Source organism: Phycodurus eques, chromosome 2 (genome assembly GCF_024500275.1).
Source record: "Phycodurus eques isolate BA_2022a chromosome 2, UOR_Pequ_1.1, whole genome shotgun sequence".
In the NCBI taxonomy this organism is placed as follows: domain Eukaryota; kingdom Metazoa; phylum Chordata; class Actinopteri; order Syngnathiformes; family Syngnathidae; genus Phycodurus; species Phycodurus eques.
The window spans coordinates 33,160,679-33,174,859 of NC_084526.1; the positions used below are offsets into that span (position 1 = coordinate 33,160,679).

At 40.9% G+C, this 14,181-nt stretch overlaps 1 protein-coding gene across 10 annotated transcripts in view; it reads right to left on the reverse strand.

The window, feature by feature from the left end:
- The window catches only part of LOC133399151 (zinc finger protein 609-like), a 147,164-nt gene that overhangs the window by 44,496 nt on the left and 88,487 nt on the right, over positions 1-14,181 (reverse strand). For all 10 annotated transcript variants that reach the window (XM_061670396.1, XM_061670399.1, XM_061670398.1 and 7 more), the window contains one exon: positions 3,818-4,043. In XM_061670396.1, the coding sequence (XP_061526380.1) occupies positions 3,818-4,043 (226 nt within the window). The remainder of the gene's footprint in view (positions 1-3,817; positions 4,044-14,181) is intronic.

The following is a 14,181-nucleotide window of genomic DNA, read 5'->3' on the forward strand; positions in this document are numbered from 1 at the left end:
CGGTGGGACGTGCCTGGAACACCTCACCAGGAGGCATCCTAAACAGATGCCCGAGCCACCTCATCTGGCTCCTCTGAATGTGGAGGAGCGGCTCTACTCTTAGCCCCTCCCAGATGACTGAGCTTCTCACCCCATCTCGAAGGGAGAGCCCAGACACCCTGGGGAAGAAACTTATTTCGGCCGCTTGTATCCGGGATCTTGTTCTTTCGGTCACGGCCCACAGCTTGTGACCATAGGCGAGGGTAGGAACGTAGATCGACCGGTAAATAGAGAGCGTCGCCTTTGGCCTTAGCTCCTTCTTCACCAAAACGGATCGATACAAAGTCCGCATCACTGCAGCCGCTGCACCGATCCGCCTGTCGATCTCTCGTTCCATTCTTCCCTCACTCATGAACAAGACCCCAAGATATTTGAACTCCTCCACTTACGGCAGGATCTTATCCCCGACCTGGAGAGGACACTCCACGCTTTTCCGACTGAGGACCATGGTCTCATATTTGGAGGTGCTAATTTTCATCCCAGCCGCTTCACGCTCGGCTACGAACCGCTCCAGTGAGAGTTGGAGATCACGGCTTGATGAAGTCAACTGAAGCACGGCTTGACGAAACCAACAGAATCATCTGCAAAAAGCAGAGATGCAATACTGAGGCCACAAAACCGGATCCCCTCTACGCTTCGGCTGCGCCTAGAAATTCTGTCCATAAAAGTTATGAACAGAATCGGTGACAAAGGGCAGCCTTGGCGGAGTCAAACCCTCATCGGAAACAAGTCTGATTTACTGCCAGCAATGCGGACCAAACTCTGACACCGGTCGTACAGGTACCGAAAAGCCCGTATCAGGGGGTTCGGTACCTCATACTTCAATCATGCCTTTTCTTACCATCACTTTTGCTTTCAACACACTACTTGAAGTCGGGAAGCACAATTACTGCCCAAATAATAATCATGATTATTTTGATCAATATTGTAATCAGGATTATTCATCACTATTATTCCTCATGTTATGGAAAAATCTTTATTTTATTGCACTAATTTTCAACAAACTATGTAAACAGTTTTCGGTACAAAATGAATCTTTAAATCAGAACACATTTTGGAAAATTAAAAAAAAATTACCCAACATATTCAAATTTACCAAGGGCTGACTGAATAAATATGGTATTACAAAATGAACGAATGGTCACGATATTGTCACGATATATATATTGTCAGACAGTCACGATATTGCAACTTAATGGAAGTAAATGCCATTTATGCATAAAAGGCAATAAAGTTAGGCTGCAAGCACTGTGATTTCTCTCTCAATTTACACTTTGGTCAGGCCAGCCTCCAGGCAAGGCAGTCACTGCAATGATGGTTCATACTATGCATTTCGCTAACACGCCACCAACGTGCTTCGAGGCCCAACTTCAAAATAGCCTATCCAAGGCGCTAGGCTCCTACTGATGCTGAACTTGCTTCTCGAGGCATGCTACACTCTCATTATTCCACCAAGAGTGACTGTGAGGCTACCGTTACAGAGTGCTGGCCCTGCTCGCTTGTTTCAGGAGCTCAATGAAGCGTTCGCCCCCCGGCGGCTGGCGAAGTTGAGAAAGTGCTTTATATGCCGCAGAGCCCGCATTTTGAATGTGTGTAAAAAAAATAAAATAATAATGAAAAAACAAACGATCAGCATAATTTAATCATGGCAGCCAAAATCGCAATCACGATTGAAATTTGATTAATTGTGCAGCCCTAACTTGAAGCAACAATACTGTGACAGGGACAAAACTGCTGACTGGTAGAGCCAAACCAAATTGAGCAGTAAAGTAAATGCAGAGAAAACACTGACAGTCATAGCACTGGTTTTATAGCTAGTGAGAATCCCAGACTTGTTTTTCAACAGACTGGCTTACACGTGAAAAGCAAATTGCTTCAAGTCTCTTGATTTCAAAGGTTCCCAGCTGCACAAATTCTCAATATATATATATATATATATATATATATATATATATATATATATATATATATATATATAATTTATTTTTTTCTTTTAAACCTGCGATATATATTGCGATGTGAAATAATACAGGATTAGTGTTGGGAAAATTCATTTTCTACCCAAAAATTAACTACCGTAATTTCTCGTGTATAATGCGCATTCCCCCACCCCACCCAAAGAAATTGTCAAGTCAATAGTGCACATAATACATAGGTATAGGGGAAAATGAAAAAAACCCTCCACCTAGAGGTTATGAAAAAGATGTAGCATATTCGTACAGTTTACATACCCAGGCAGAATTTGTGAAATTTGTACGACTGATGACTGAACAACAACCATCATTAATTTCTTTATGGTTATGTTTTGTTTACTGATCATGCTTTTCTCAAATGCTTGACAATTTTATTTGAATCCCATTAATATAAAATGAAATGTGTTTTGCCTTGTCCATGTTTTCTTTAAAGAATTGTATCGATCTTACAAATTCTGCCTGGGTAATCAAACATATGAGCACAACTGTGTGTTTTCTCATTTACAAAATAAAAGGAGGGCTGTGAATTTCAAAATAAGAGCAAGTCAATAAAAATAATTACATGTTCAAATAAAGTGCTTAACTTCAGTATAATTATTTAAAAATAATACAGATATTTAATGTTTTGATCATATGGGAAGAAGCAAAATAATGCATTGTAAAAATGCATTATACATAGGTTTTACAGAATTTTGAGGTCAACTTTGGGGGTGCGTATTATTCATGGGTGCGCATTATACACGAGAAATTATGGTAGTTATTTTTTTTCCCCCTTGTTGTTGCCGACAGGCTATTTTTACCCTGAAAATACTGGCATTTCATTTCCCCATAGTTGCCACACATTCAGGCCACACTAGTTGCCAGCTGCAGCTTTCACCCTAGAATCTCAAAAACATCAGGAAAAACTTGTTGCTTGTATGGTGTTTTTTTATTTTTTATTTATTTTTTAAAATGAGGAATTAAAACAAAAACAGGACTTTTGTCCTTAATGTGCAAACAAAAACAAGCAACAAAGTATGACAAGAAAGATGGTGAAAGGATATAAGGAAATAAAACTTTGCATTCCTTGTAGCTCTGGCTGACTTTATTAACAAAACAATTTATCTATTATATTACAAAACAAAATAATTTCCATATTATCACACTGTGATTGTACAGTGTTTTAACAAAAGCGTTTTGATACAAATAATAATTTTCCTAGAAATCAATTTAAAATTATGTACTGTATTACAAAAGGACACATTCACTCCCATTTATGCAGTGTCCCTGAATGCACCTCGCACACTGACAAAGCTGCTGGTGCCAGCCTAGTTTAATTCAGAAGAGCGAAATAGGAATTGCAGCTGGTGTACAAGCTTTTATGTTTTAAGCATGCCCAAACAGGTCCTTCTGCTAATATTACAGTTGATTCACTGTATATTACATACATATACATTGTGATGACGATGCTCAAACAAAATATGGTGCAGCCCTAATATATGAGATCATTTCATTTTCACCAAAATTACACTGAATAAGGGAACTGCTGACTGACAAAACACTTGCACCAACCCAAATCAGCCATATACAGTATATACCCATAACCCATACATACATACATACATACATATATATATATATAGAGAGAGAGAGAGAGAGAAAGAGAGAGAGAGAGAGAGAGAGAGAGAGAGAGAGAGAGAGAGAGAGAGAGAGAGACCCATAACCACATATATATATAAAACTTTTGATACTTTTGATTCTTGAATCTATATCACACCAAACAGACTATTTTTTTCACCATTTTACAGTGGAAATACTGCACTTACCATCTTCAGTTTCCTGCCACACAATGCCTTCGAGATTGACACTTGTACCAGGTTCACAGGGTCCTAAGCACTCAGGTTCCGTGGAAAGGGCCACATCAGATGTGTTCACTGCTACTGAGCGTGTACGCACCATTATCTGTTCACATGGCGAGGCAATCTCACTGTTGCCTACTGCAGCCAAGATATGAAGGGGGGGAGGGACTGGTGTTGAGACAGGAGATTCCATCTGCAAGAGAAAAAAAGTGGAGGTTTAGAGAAACCAGAGGCCCATGAGAGAATTCTGAACCATTATGTAAACACAGCGATGATGCTTAGATATACTCAAGGAACGCCACAGTTAGCAGATGTGAACACAGTGCTTGGATGACATTGTGGTATGTCTGTACCTCTAGAGACAATCTCTATTAGTAATGAGGAGTTGAGACGGTTGTATCATCCTACTATATTTTTTCTATCCTTAGAACTGAATAGCAGAAAGAGGAAGCTGGGAGGAGCAAGCGACTTGCACTGTGTGCCTTTGTACTGCAGATTTGGTCCAATACGCCTTCCCCCAGTTTTCCTCCCTTACACACAGACAAGTGTGACCCATGCCGACAGTCACCTCACAGAGTGATCGCTCATTAAATCTCTCACTTAAAAAGCTAGTTGTGGAAAGGGCGGAGGGTGCTGAGGGTTAAGAATTGATTCCACCTGCTCTGACACTGACAGCAATAAAGAGACAGTCGGCCAACATAGAGAAGGAAAACGACAGGAAGGGAGGAGCGAGTCATCAGGGAGCAACCGATGGAGAGCACTGGCGCTAGACTAGTGTGTGGATAGAGGAAAGCTAGACAGGAAGACTAGTAGTGATTTAAGAACTACAGTGACACAAGGCTAGGGATGTATTTATATCACTTTTTTTCCCAGACTTTTGAGTACTCGCCAATACAGAGTATGAACACTTGTTCATAATACCATTATGTCTTTCAATTGTGATGAAAATGTGTTTTATTTTTACCAAATACTGTTCAAAAGCAAAAGTCAAACAAAAACAAACAAACAAAAAAAGTCACTGAAGTCCTCATGGTAGATTTGCCTGACTTGGGTTCAGGCAGATGTGTTCAGCTTCCACTCGGTGACTGTGTGAATGTGAGGGTGGATTGTTGTCTGTCTGCGTATGTGCCCGGCGACTGACTGGCGACCAGTCCAGGGTGTAGTCCGTGGATGAATGGCTCCATGCAGAACTGGTTGTGTTGAATGGCAATATTAAGTCTTGAGCCTAGTTAAATTCGAGATTGTTAGCACTCTCCCAAACCATGTGTGGCTTGTGCCTACTTAAAATGTGTGCGTTGTGTGTGCATGCGTCGTCATGGCTGTAGTGTAGCATTCTTCACCGTGTTATTTTGAACTTTCAAAGTTAACCATTTTAATAAGCACTCAGCCTTGTGTAGGGATGCATATCTGTGCCGATACTGTATGTTTGCGCTTGTACTGAGACTCCATAAAATGCTCCAATACTACACACCGATACCACTTAACCAGCCTGACATATAACTTAAATAACAAACTTGGATTAGCTATTAGCACTGTGTTTTGGATTGTGACAACAACTTGCTGTTGTCACAATCCAAAACACACCAGCAAGTCAACTTCTGAATGGCTTAACAAAACAAAATGAAGGTTTTGGAGTGACCTCGTCAAAGTCCAGACTTGAATCCGACTGAAATGCATTCGCATGACCTTAATAACGCTGTTCATGCTCGAAAAGCCTCAATTTTTGCTGAATTTAATTCAATTCAGCAAGGAAGAGTGGGCCAAAATATCTCCACAGAGATGTGAGACGCATTGCCAGTTTTGGAAAACGCTTGATTTCAGTTCTTGCTGCTGAAGATGGCCCAACCAGTGATTAGGTTTAGGGGGGCAATACATTTTCACACAAGGCCAGGTAACTTAAAATAGTTATTTTAATAAATGAAATAACCATTTAAAAAGAGTTCACTTGGGCTATATTTCTCTGATACTTACATTTGTTTGATGATCTTAAAGTGGGGAAAAATCTAAGAATTTCACACACACACACACACACACAGACACACACACTTATATATCCTAGCTGAATCAAGTTATTCCATGACATTTAATTTAGTGAAGATCAAAAAGATGGCTGATTAGTCAAATCTTTTTACGAACAAAAAGATGACTGGCTTGTCATGTTATGTTAGTTCCAACTTTGTTTACCTGGAACTAGTGGTACAATAATGAATCGATTAATCGACAACTAACCAATTATGAAATTAATCGACAACTATTTTGATAATTATGAATTGTTTCGAGCCATGAGCAGGGTTTACATACAAACTTTTTTGTCATTCCGATTGAAATCATTCCGATTGAAGATCTCTACTCAACTATTTACATGTGACGTGATCTTTTCCGATCTGGCATTTACATGGGTCACTACATTTAATCAAAACAGTCGTTTAACAGATGTGTGGCATGGGCAGATCAATGTAAACATCACGTGATTTATTAGGATGGAGGTCAGTCATCCATTTAGCACAATAGTCGCAATTGTTTTTCACTTTTATTAAAGCAAGATAAAAACAAGGAGTCGCCGTTGCAGACCAGCTCTGGAAAAAAGCCGCCTAGTTTTCAAGTGCATAAATGATGATGTCACCGTGCATTTACATCAAGACAGGGCATGCGCAGAAATAGTGCAGCCCGACACCATTCCGATTCACTGTTTACATGATGAAAATGTACTTCTGATCAGTTTGACAAAAGCAACATTCCACCCCTGTGAATTTCAATTCAGATTATAATTGTTTATTCCGATTGAGGTACATGTATGGAACATTTTAATTTAGTTTGGGCTTCTAAACTAATTATAATTAAACCTGATATAGTATATGAAACTAGTAGCCCTTTGCATTCGTACATCACTCCCTCTCTTGTGTTGTTGCTTAATTGTTGTTAATTTGGTTTTGTTTAATTATTAAACAATACCAAATAGTAATTGGAAAAAATATTTTGCATTAAACCTGTATGCTAAACAAATTGTTTTATCTAATTATTGGATTAATTGAAGGAATAATTGATACAATAATGAATTAATAATTAAATCAATATTTGTGACAACCCTACTTGGAACACTGAGGTTGGATGTTGTAAGAAAGTGATACATTTCCAACTTCAAAGTAGTCTCAAATACAGCATAAATAAATTTAGTAAAAAATGCATATACAGTATATATAGGGCTGTAACTATCAGCCTGATGGCTGACTGGCTAGCACATCTGCCTCACAGTTCTGAGGACCTGGGTTAAAATCCTCCCTCACCTGTGTGGAGTTAGCATATTCTCCCCGTGCCTGCATGAGTTTTCTCCGGGAGAACCCTATTTAAAACATGCAAACGTTTTTGACCCAGCCCCCTAAAAGAATCGGAGAATCGTTTGGAACTGGAATCGAAACGAGGAACTGGAATCACTCATATCTAAATTATGTCCAACCCTACTCTTGTCGGACTTAAAATACCCAAAATACTGCCAAACTCGTAATGTGACATACGTTTCCTCTCTCGTCCACAATTTCTTCTCGCATAATTGCACTTGTTTTTTCTGGTTCAGTGCACGGCACGCTCTCTCTCTCTCTCGCTCTCTCTCTCTCTCTCTCTCTCAACAACAAAAGTAACAAAATTTGCTTAGCTGGGCCGTGATAGGCCGAGAGAGTAGAGACTAAGGGTGGATGTTAATTCTCTTCCTAGCTTCTCGCTCCTCTCTCCAATACTATCAAATCCAGGATGTGAATAAAAAACATACAAAAATCGAACTTGGCTAAGTCGACCACAAAAGTCGGTGGATGCAAACATTTCTGCATTAAGGCAATAAAAAGTATTAAAGCATTTGGAACCATTTGGTCACTGTCCATGTTTACAGCACAGACATTTGTTGCAGTTGGACACACTGTTGTGCCAGTGGAAAAGCATTCCAAAAAACAACAGAGAAGCATCTCTTAGTGATTTTTAAGACACTATTAGATGTGTCATGTACATACAGTGGGTACAGAAAGTATTCAGACCCTCCCCCCTTACATTTTACACTCTTTGTTATAGTGCAGCCATTTGCTAAAATCATTTAATTTCATTTTTCCCCTCATTAATGTATACACAGCACCCCATGTTGACAGAAAAAAACTGAATTGTTGAAATTGTTACAGACTTATTAAAGAAGAAAAACTGAAATATCACACAGCCATAAGTTCTCAGACCCTTTGCTGTGACACTCATATTTAACTCGGGTGCTGTCCATTTCTTCTGATCATCCTTGAGATGGTTCTACACCTTTAATGGAGTCCAGCTGTGTTTGATTATGCTGTTTAAACTTGATTAGGAAAGCCACACATCTGTCTATATAAGATCTTTCAGCTCACATTGCATGTCAGAGCAAATGACAATCATGAGGTCAAAGGAACAGCCTCACGAGCTCAGAGACAGAATTGTGGCAAGGCACAGATCTGGCCAAGGTTACTGTTAGATATATTTTAGTAGTTATCATTTATTTGCTTAGCTTGCATTAGTATTTTGCATTAGTAGCTTGCATTAGTATTTTGCATTAGTAGCTTGCATTAGTATTATGGACAATATTTAGATAGAAAGATGTCTCGCCTTCAAGAAGATGACTCAGCAACATTTGATGGAAGGGCGCCTTGACCAAGGACGTGATCGGATGTGGTCGGGGACGGGACAGGTGTCGTCTGGTCCTATGTTTTGTGTTGTGTCTTAATGCTTAGAACATTATGTCTTGTAGAACCCTCCTATTTTAAAATAAATGTAGGAGCGACGGGGGAGATTGTTTAGAGCGTGATGAGAGGCTGTAACCTGAACAATCTCCCATGCGCCCTCCTCATGAGTAAAATGACGAACGTCTTCATTCCTTTTGTGTTTATTCATTATAATGTTTGGTAAGATAAATCTAACAGTTACAAAAAGATTTCTGGTGCACTTAAGGTTCCTAAGAGCACAGTGGCCTCCATAATCCTTAAATGCAAGACGTCTGGGACGACCAAAACTCTTTCTAGAGCTGGCCGTCCAGCCAAACTAAGCAATTGGCGGAGAAGAGCCTTTGTGAGAGAGGTACAGAAGAACCTCAAGATCACTGTGGCTGAGCTCCACAGATGCAGTGGGAGATGGTCGACACATTCAACATGGCCGCCACATATGCACGGGCTACTCTGTTGGCTGGATCTAGGCATATTTTATATCTCTGAGCTGGAAATACATGCCCCCGATTCTCTGCCTATATTGCGCTACAGTGCCAGTAAACAACAATGGCCAATTCTGGAACGAACAGACTTTGTCAACGGCAGTTTAAGTGAGAAATGGAAATTATTTTTGGACACATTGTTCGGTTCCAACGGTCCGTTTTGTCCAATATCCGTTATATCGGGATTCGTTATATCGACATTCCACTGTACAGTACTTCACATTTTCAATTTAGAACTATCATAATGTGTTTACTTTTGTACTCCATATGCTCAAATAAGTTATAATATGGCAATTTTTTGTATTGCAATTTCCCAGAGGAAATGAACACTATACAACTGTATATACAGAAGCTACCTGTCAATGGCAGGAATGAGTTGTGAAGCTCAACTGAGTGGCTGCACGAGGATAACATGTTTACACCATCAACGCTAGGGAAAGAGGCGGAAGGGAAGCGCATATATTTGATTCAAGGGGGGGAAGATGGCGGACAAGACAAATGTGAGAAAAAAGACAAAATGCTGAAAGTGTGGGAGCATTTCAGACTGAGCAGAAAGGCCATCGTTGAATGTTGCATATAAGACACAGAATGCAACGCAAGACCCAAAGACAGGGTAAACCTAACAATGTTCCTTCGTAACATAACCTTAGCCTTCTGGAGGGCTAAGGTTTCTATTAAATATGACAACAGTCAAATTTGTGGCCAGTTAATTAAGATAGTGACAACTACATAATCGGTACAATTATAACGTGACTTCATTAACCATAAATCGAGAGCTTCTTCTTCACCATGAGAGACCAATTCAGAGTCTGCATCACTGCAGATGCTGCACCAATCCACCTGTTGATCTCCCTCTCCGACGTGTCCACATTTCAAATTGTTTTTGGAAATTGTGGACGCTGTGTCTTCCGGGCCAAAGAGGAAAAGAGCCATCCGGACTGTTGTGGACGCAAAGTTCAAAAGCCAGCATCTGTGATGGTATGGGGGCTGTGTTAGTGCCAATGGCATGGGTAACTTACACATCTGTGAAGGCACCATTAATGCTGAAAGGTACATAGAGGTTTTGGAGAAACATATGCTGTCATCCAAGCAAGGTCTTTTTCATGGAAGCCCCTGCTTATTTCAACAGCGTGGCTTCGTAATAAAAGAGTGCGGGTACTAGACTGGCCTGCCTGCAGTCCAGACCTGTCTCCCATTGAAAATGTCTGGCGCATTATGAAGCGTAAAATACGACAACGGAGACCCCGGACTGTTGAACAGCTGAAAATGTACATCAAGCAAGAATGGGAAAGAATTCCACCTACAAAGCCTCAACAATTAGTGTCCTCAGTTCCCAAATGTTTATTGAATGTTGTTAAAAGAAAAGGTGATGTAACACAGTGGCAAACATGACCCTCTCCCAGCTTTTTTGGAAGGTGTTGCAGCCATAAAATTCTAAGTTAATGATTATTTGATAAAAACAAAGTTTATCAGTTTGAACATTAAATATCTTTGGAGTGTATTCAATTAAATATAGGTTGAACATGATTTGCAAATCATTGTACTGTATTTTAATTTATGGCTAACACAATGTCCCAACTTCATTGGAATTGGGGTTGTATTTTTATTTGTGTATGAAATTGCCTCACTGAAAATGTTTATAGCCAAGAATATAGTTTGCTGCTCAGTGTGAATTTAAGAAATAAAAGTTGATAACCAAAATAAAATACCAAGCAAAAACACAGTTTATCTGAATACTAGAATATTTAATAATTTTTTAGGGAGCTACTAGAATAATAAAATATGCGATAGCTGCATCCCTATACGCAAGTACAGTATAAACACCATGGGAATGTCCAACCATCATACCAGTCAGGACGGAGACGGTTCTGAGTCCCAGAGATGAACATGCTTTGGTTCAAAATGTGCATATAAACACAAGAGCAAAAGAAACTTGTGAAGGTGCTGGCTGAAGCTGGTAAGAGTGTGTCATTATTCACAGTGAAATGAGTACTGTACAACATGGGTTGAAAGGCCACTCTTGCTGGAAGAAGCCATGACTCCAGAAGAAACATAAAAAAAGCCAGATGACAGTTCGCAAATCCACACAGTGACAAAGACCTTTTCGGAGTCATGTCCTGTGGTCTGACGAAACTCAAATTGAATTGTTTGGCCATAATGAGCATCGTTACGTTTGGGGGAAAAAGCAAAGAAAATTTATTTATATAGCGCATTTCTTACACAAGGTAACACAATGTGCTTTCCAAGATTAAAAGCATTTATAAACAAAGAAAAAAACATATATTTGCAACAAAGAGAAAAATGAAAATACAATTAAAACGGCGTGCAGTGCAAGAAAGATAATTTAAAACTGGAAATGCTAAAAAACCATGAGAAAAAAAAAGTTTGTAACCTGGAATTAAAAACATTCACACTTGGGGCTGACGTCACTTCTGTTGGCAACTTATTCCATTTGTGTGCACCATAACAGCTAAATGCTGCTTCACCATGTTTGCTTTGGACTCTGTGCTCCACTATTTGACCAGAGTCTGTAGATCTCAGAGCCATAAGTTATTGGTCCAATAGTTATCGTAAGGTATACCTAATCTTTATTGATACTTTTGCGCTCGTTGCCTTCAAATCTGCCATCCAGCAGACAGACCGACGTTTTAAACAAACAACACGTAATGCGTGGATCAGACTACGAGGCAAATTTGCTCTTTCACGATTGCACTATGTCAGACTACTGCAATAAAATCTTGTATTCTTGTAATGCAGCCCTACGGGGGGCACAAATCAGTGCAAACTGTAGGCCGGTCCCAAGCCCAGATAAATGCAGAGGATTGCGTCAGGAAGGGCATCCGTCATAAAACTTTGCCAAACAAATATGAGCATTCATCCAAAGAATTCCATACCGGATCGGCCGTGGCCCAGGTTAACAACGTCCGCAACCGGCGCAGTCAACCTGCAGGACGCCGTTGGAAATTCAGCTACTGTGGGTCGAAGTCAAAGAAGAAGAGGTGGAAAGCGGGTTCTTCGGCAGAAAGAGAAGAGGAAAGCAGAGCCTAGAACTGAATGTGGGGACTTTGAATGTTGGGACTATGACAAGAAAATCTCGGGAGTTGGTTGACATGATCATTAGGAGAAAGGTTGATATTTTGTGCGTCCAGGAGACCAGGTGGAAAGGCAGTAAGGCAAGAAGTTTAGGGGCAGGGTTTTAATTATTTTACCATGGTGTAGATGGGAAGAGAAATGGGAGTCGGGGTTATTTTAAAAGAAGAGTTGGCTAAGAATGTCTTGGAGGTGAAAGGAGTATCAGATCGAGTGATGAGGCTGAAACTAGAAATTGAGGGTGTTGTGTGTAATGTGATTAGTGGGTATGCCCCACAGGTAGGATGTGACCTAGAGGTGAAAGAGAAATTCTGGAAGGAGCAAGACGAAGTAGTTCTGAGCATCCCAGACAGAGAGAGAGGTGCTGTGTAAAATGACTCTGGTGGTGGGGAGGAAGATTAGGAAGACAAAGGCAGAAGAGAACCATGTGGTGGAAGCTGAGACAGGACGAGTGTTGTGCAGTTTTTCGGGAAGAGGTGAGACAGGCTCTCGGTGGACGGGAGGAGCTTCCAGAAGACTGGACCACTGCAGCCAAGGTGATCAGAGAGGCAGGCAGAGAGTACTTGGTGTATCTTCTGGCAGGAAAGGAGAGAAGGAGACTTGGTGGTGGAACCACACAGTACAGGAAATCATACAAGGAAAAAGGTTAGCTAAGAAGAAGTGGAACACTGAGAGGACCGAGGAGAGGCGAAAGGAATACATTGAGATGCGACACAGGGCAAAGGTAGAGGTGGCAAAGGCAAAACAAGAGGGATATGATGACATGTATGGCAGGTTGGACACTAAAGAAGGAGAAAAGGATCTATACAGACTGGCCAGACAGAGGGATAGAGATGGGAAGGATGTGTTTCAGGTTAGGGTGATTAAGGATAGAGATGGAAATATGTTGACTGGTGCCAGCAGTGTGCTCGCTAGATGGAAAGAATGCTTCGAGGAGTTGATGAATGACGAAAATGAGAGAGAAGGGAGAGTAGAAGAGGCAAGTGTGGTGGACCAGGAAGTGGCAATGATTAGTAAGGGGGAAGTTAGAAAGGCATTAAAGAGGATGAAAAATGGAAAGGCAGTTGGTCCTGATGACCTTCCTGTGGAGGTATGGAAGCATCTAGGAGAGGTGGCTGTGGAGTTTTTGACCAGCTTGTTCAATAGAATTCTAGCACGTGAGAAGATGCCTGAGGAATGGAGGAAAAGTGTACTGGTGCCCATTTTTAAGAACAAAGGTGATGTGCAGAGCTGTGGGAACTATAGAGGAATAAAGTTGATGAGCCTCACAATGAAGTTATTGGAAAGAGTAGTGGAGGCTAGACTCAGGACAGAAGTGAGTATTTGCGAGCAACAGTATGGTTTCATGCCTAGAAAGAGTACCACAGATGCATTATTTGGCTTGAGGATGTTGATGGAAAAGTACAGAGAAGGTCAGAAGGAGCTACATTTTGTCTTTGTAGATCTAGAGAAAGCCTATGACAGAGTAGCCAGAGAGGAACTGTGGTACTGCATGCGGATGTCTGGCGTGGCAGAGAAGTATGTTTGAATAATACAGGACATGTACGAGGGCAGCAGAACAGCGGTGAGGTGTGCTGTCGGTGTGACAGACGAATTTAAGGTGGAGGTGGGACTGCATCAGGGATCAGCCCTGAGCCCCTTCCTTTTTGCAGTGGTGATGGATAGGATGACAGATGAGGTTGGAGTGGAATCCCCGTGGACCATGATGTTTGCAGATGACATTGTGATCTGCAGTGAAAGCAGAGAGCAGCTGGAGGAACAGTTAGAAAGATTGAGGCATGCACTGGAAAGGAGAGGCATGAAGATTAGGCGAAGTAAAACAGAATATATGTGCATGAATGAGAGGGGTGGTGGGGGAAGAGTGAGGCTACAGGGAGAAGAGATAGCAAGGGTGGAGGACTTTAAATACTTGGCGTCAACCGTCCAGAGCAATGGGGAGTGTGGTCAGGAAGTGAAGAAACGGGTCCAAGCAGGTTGGAACGGGTGGAGGAAGGTGTCAGGTGTGTTATGTGACAGAAGAGTCTCTGCTAGGATG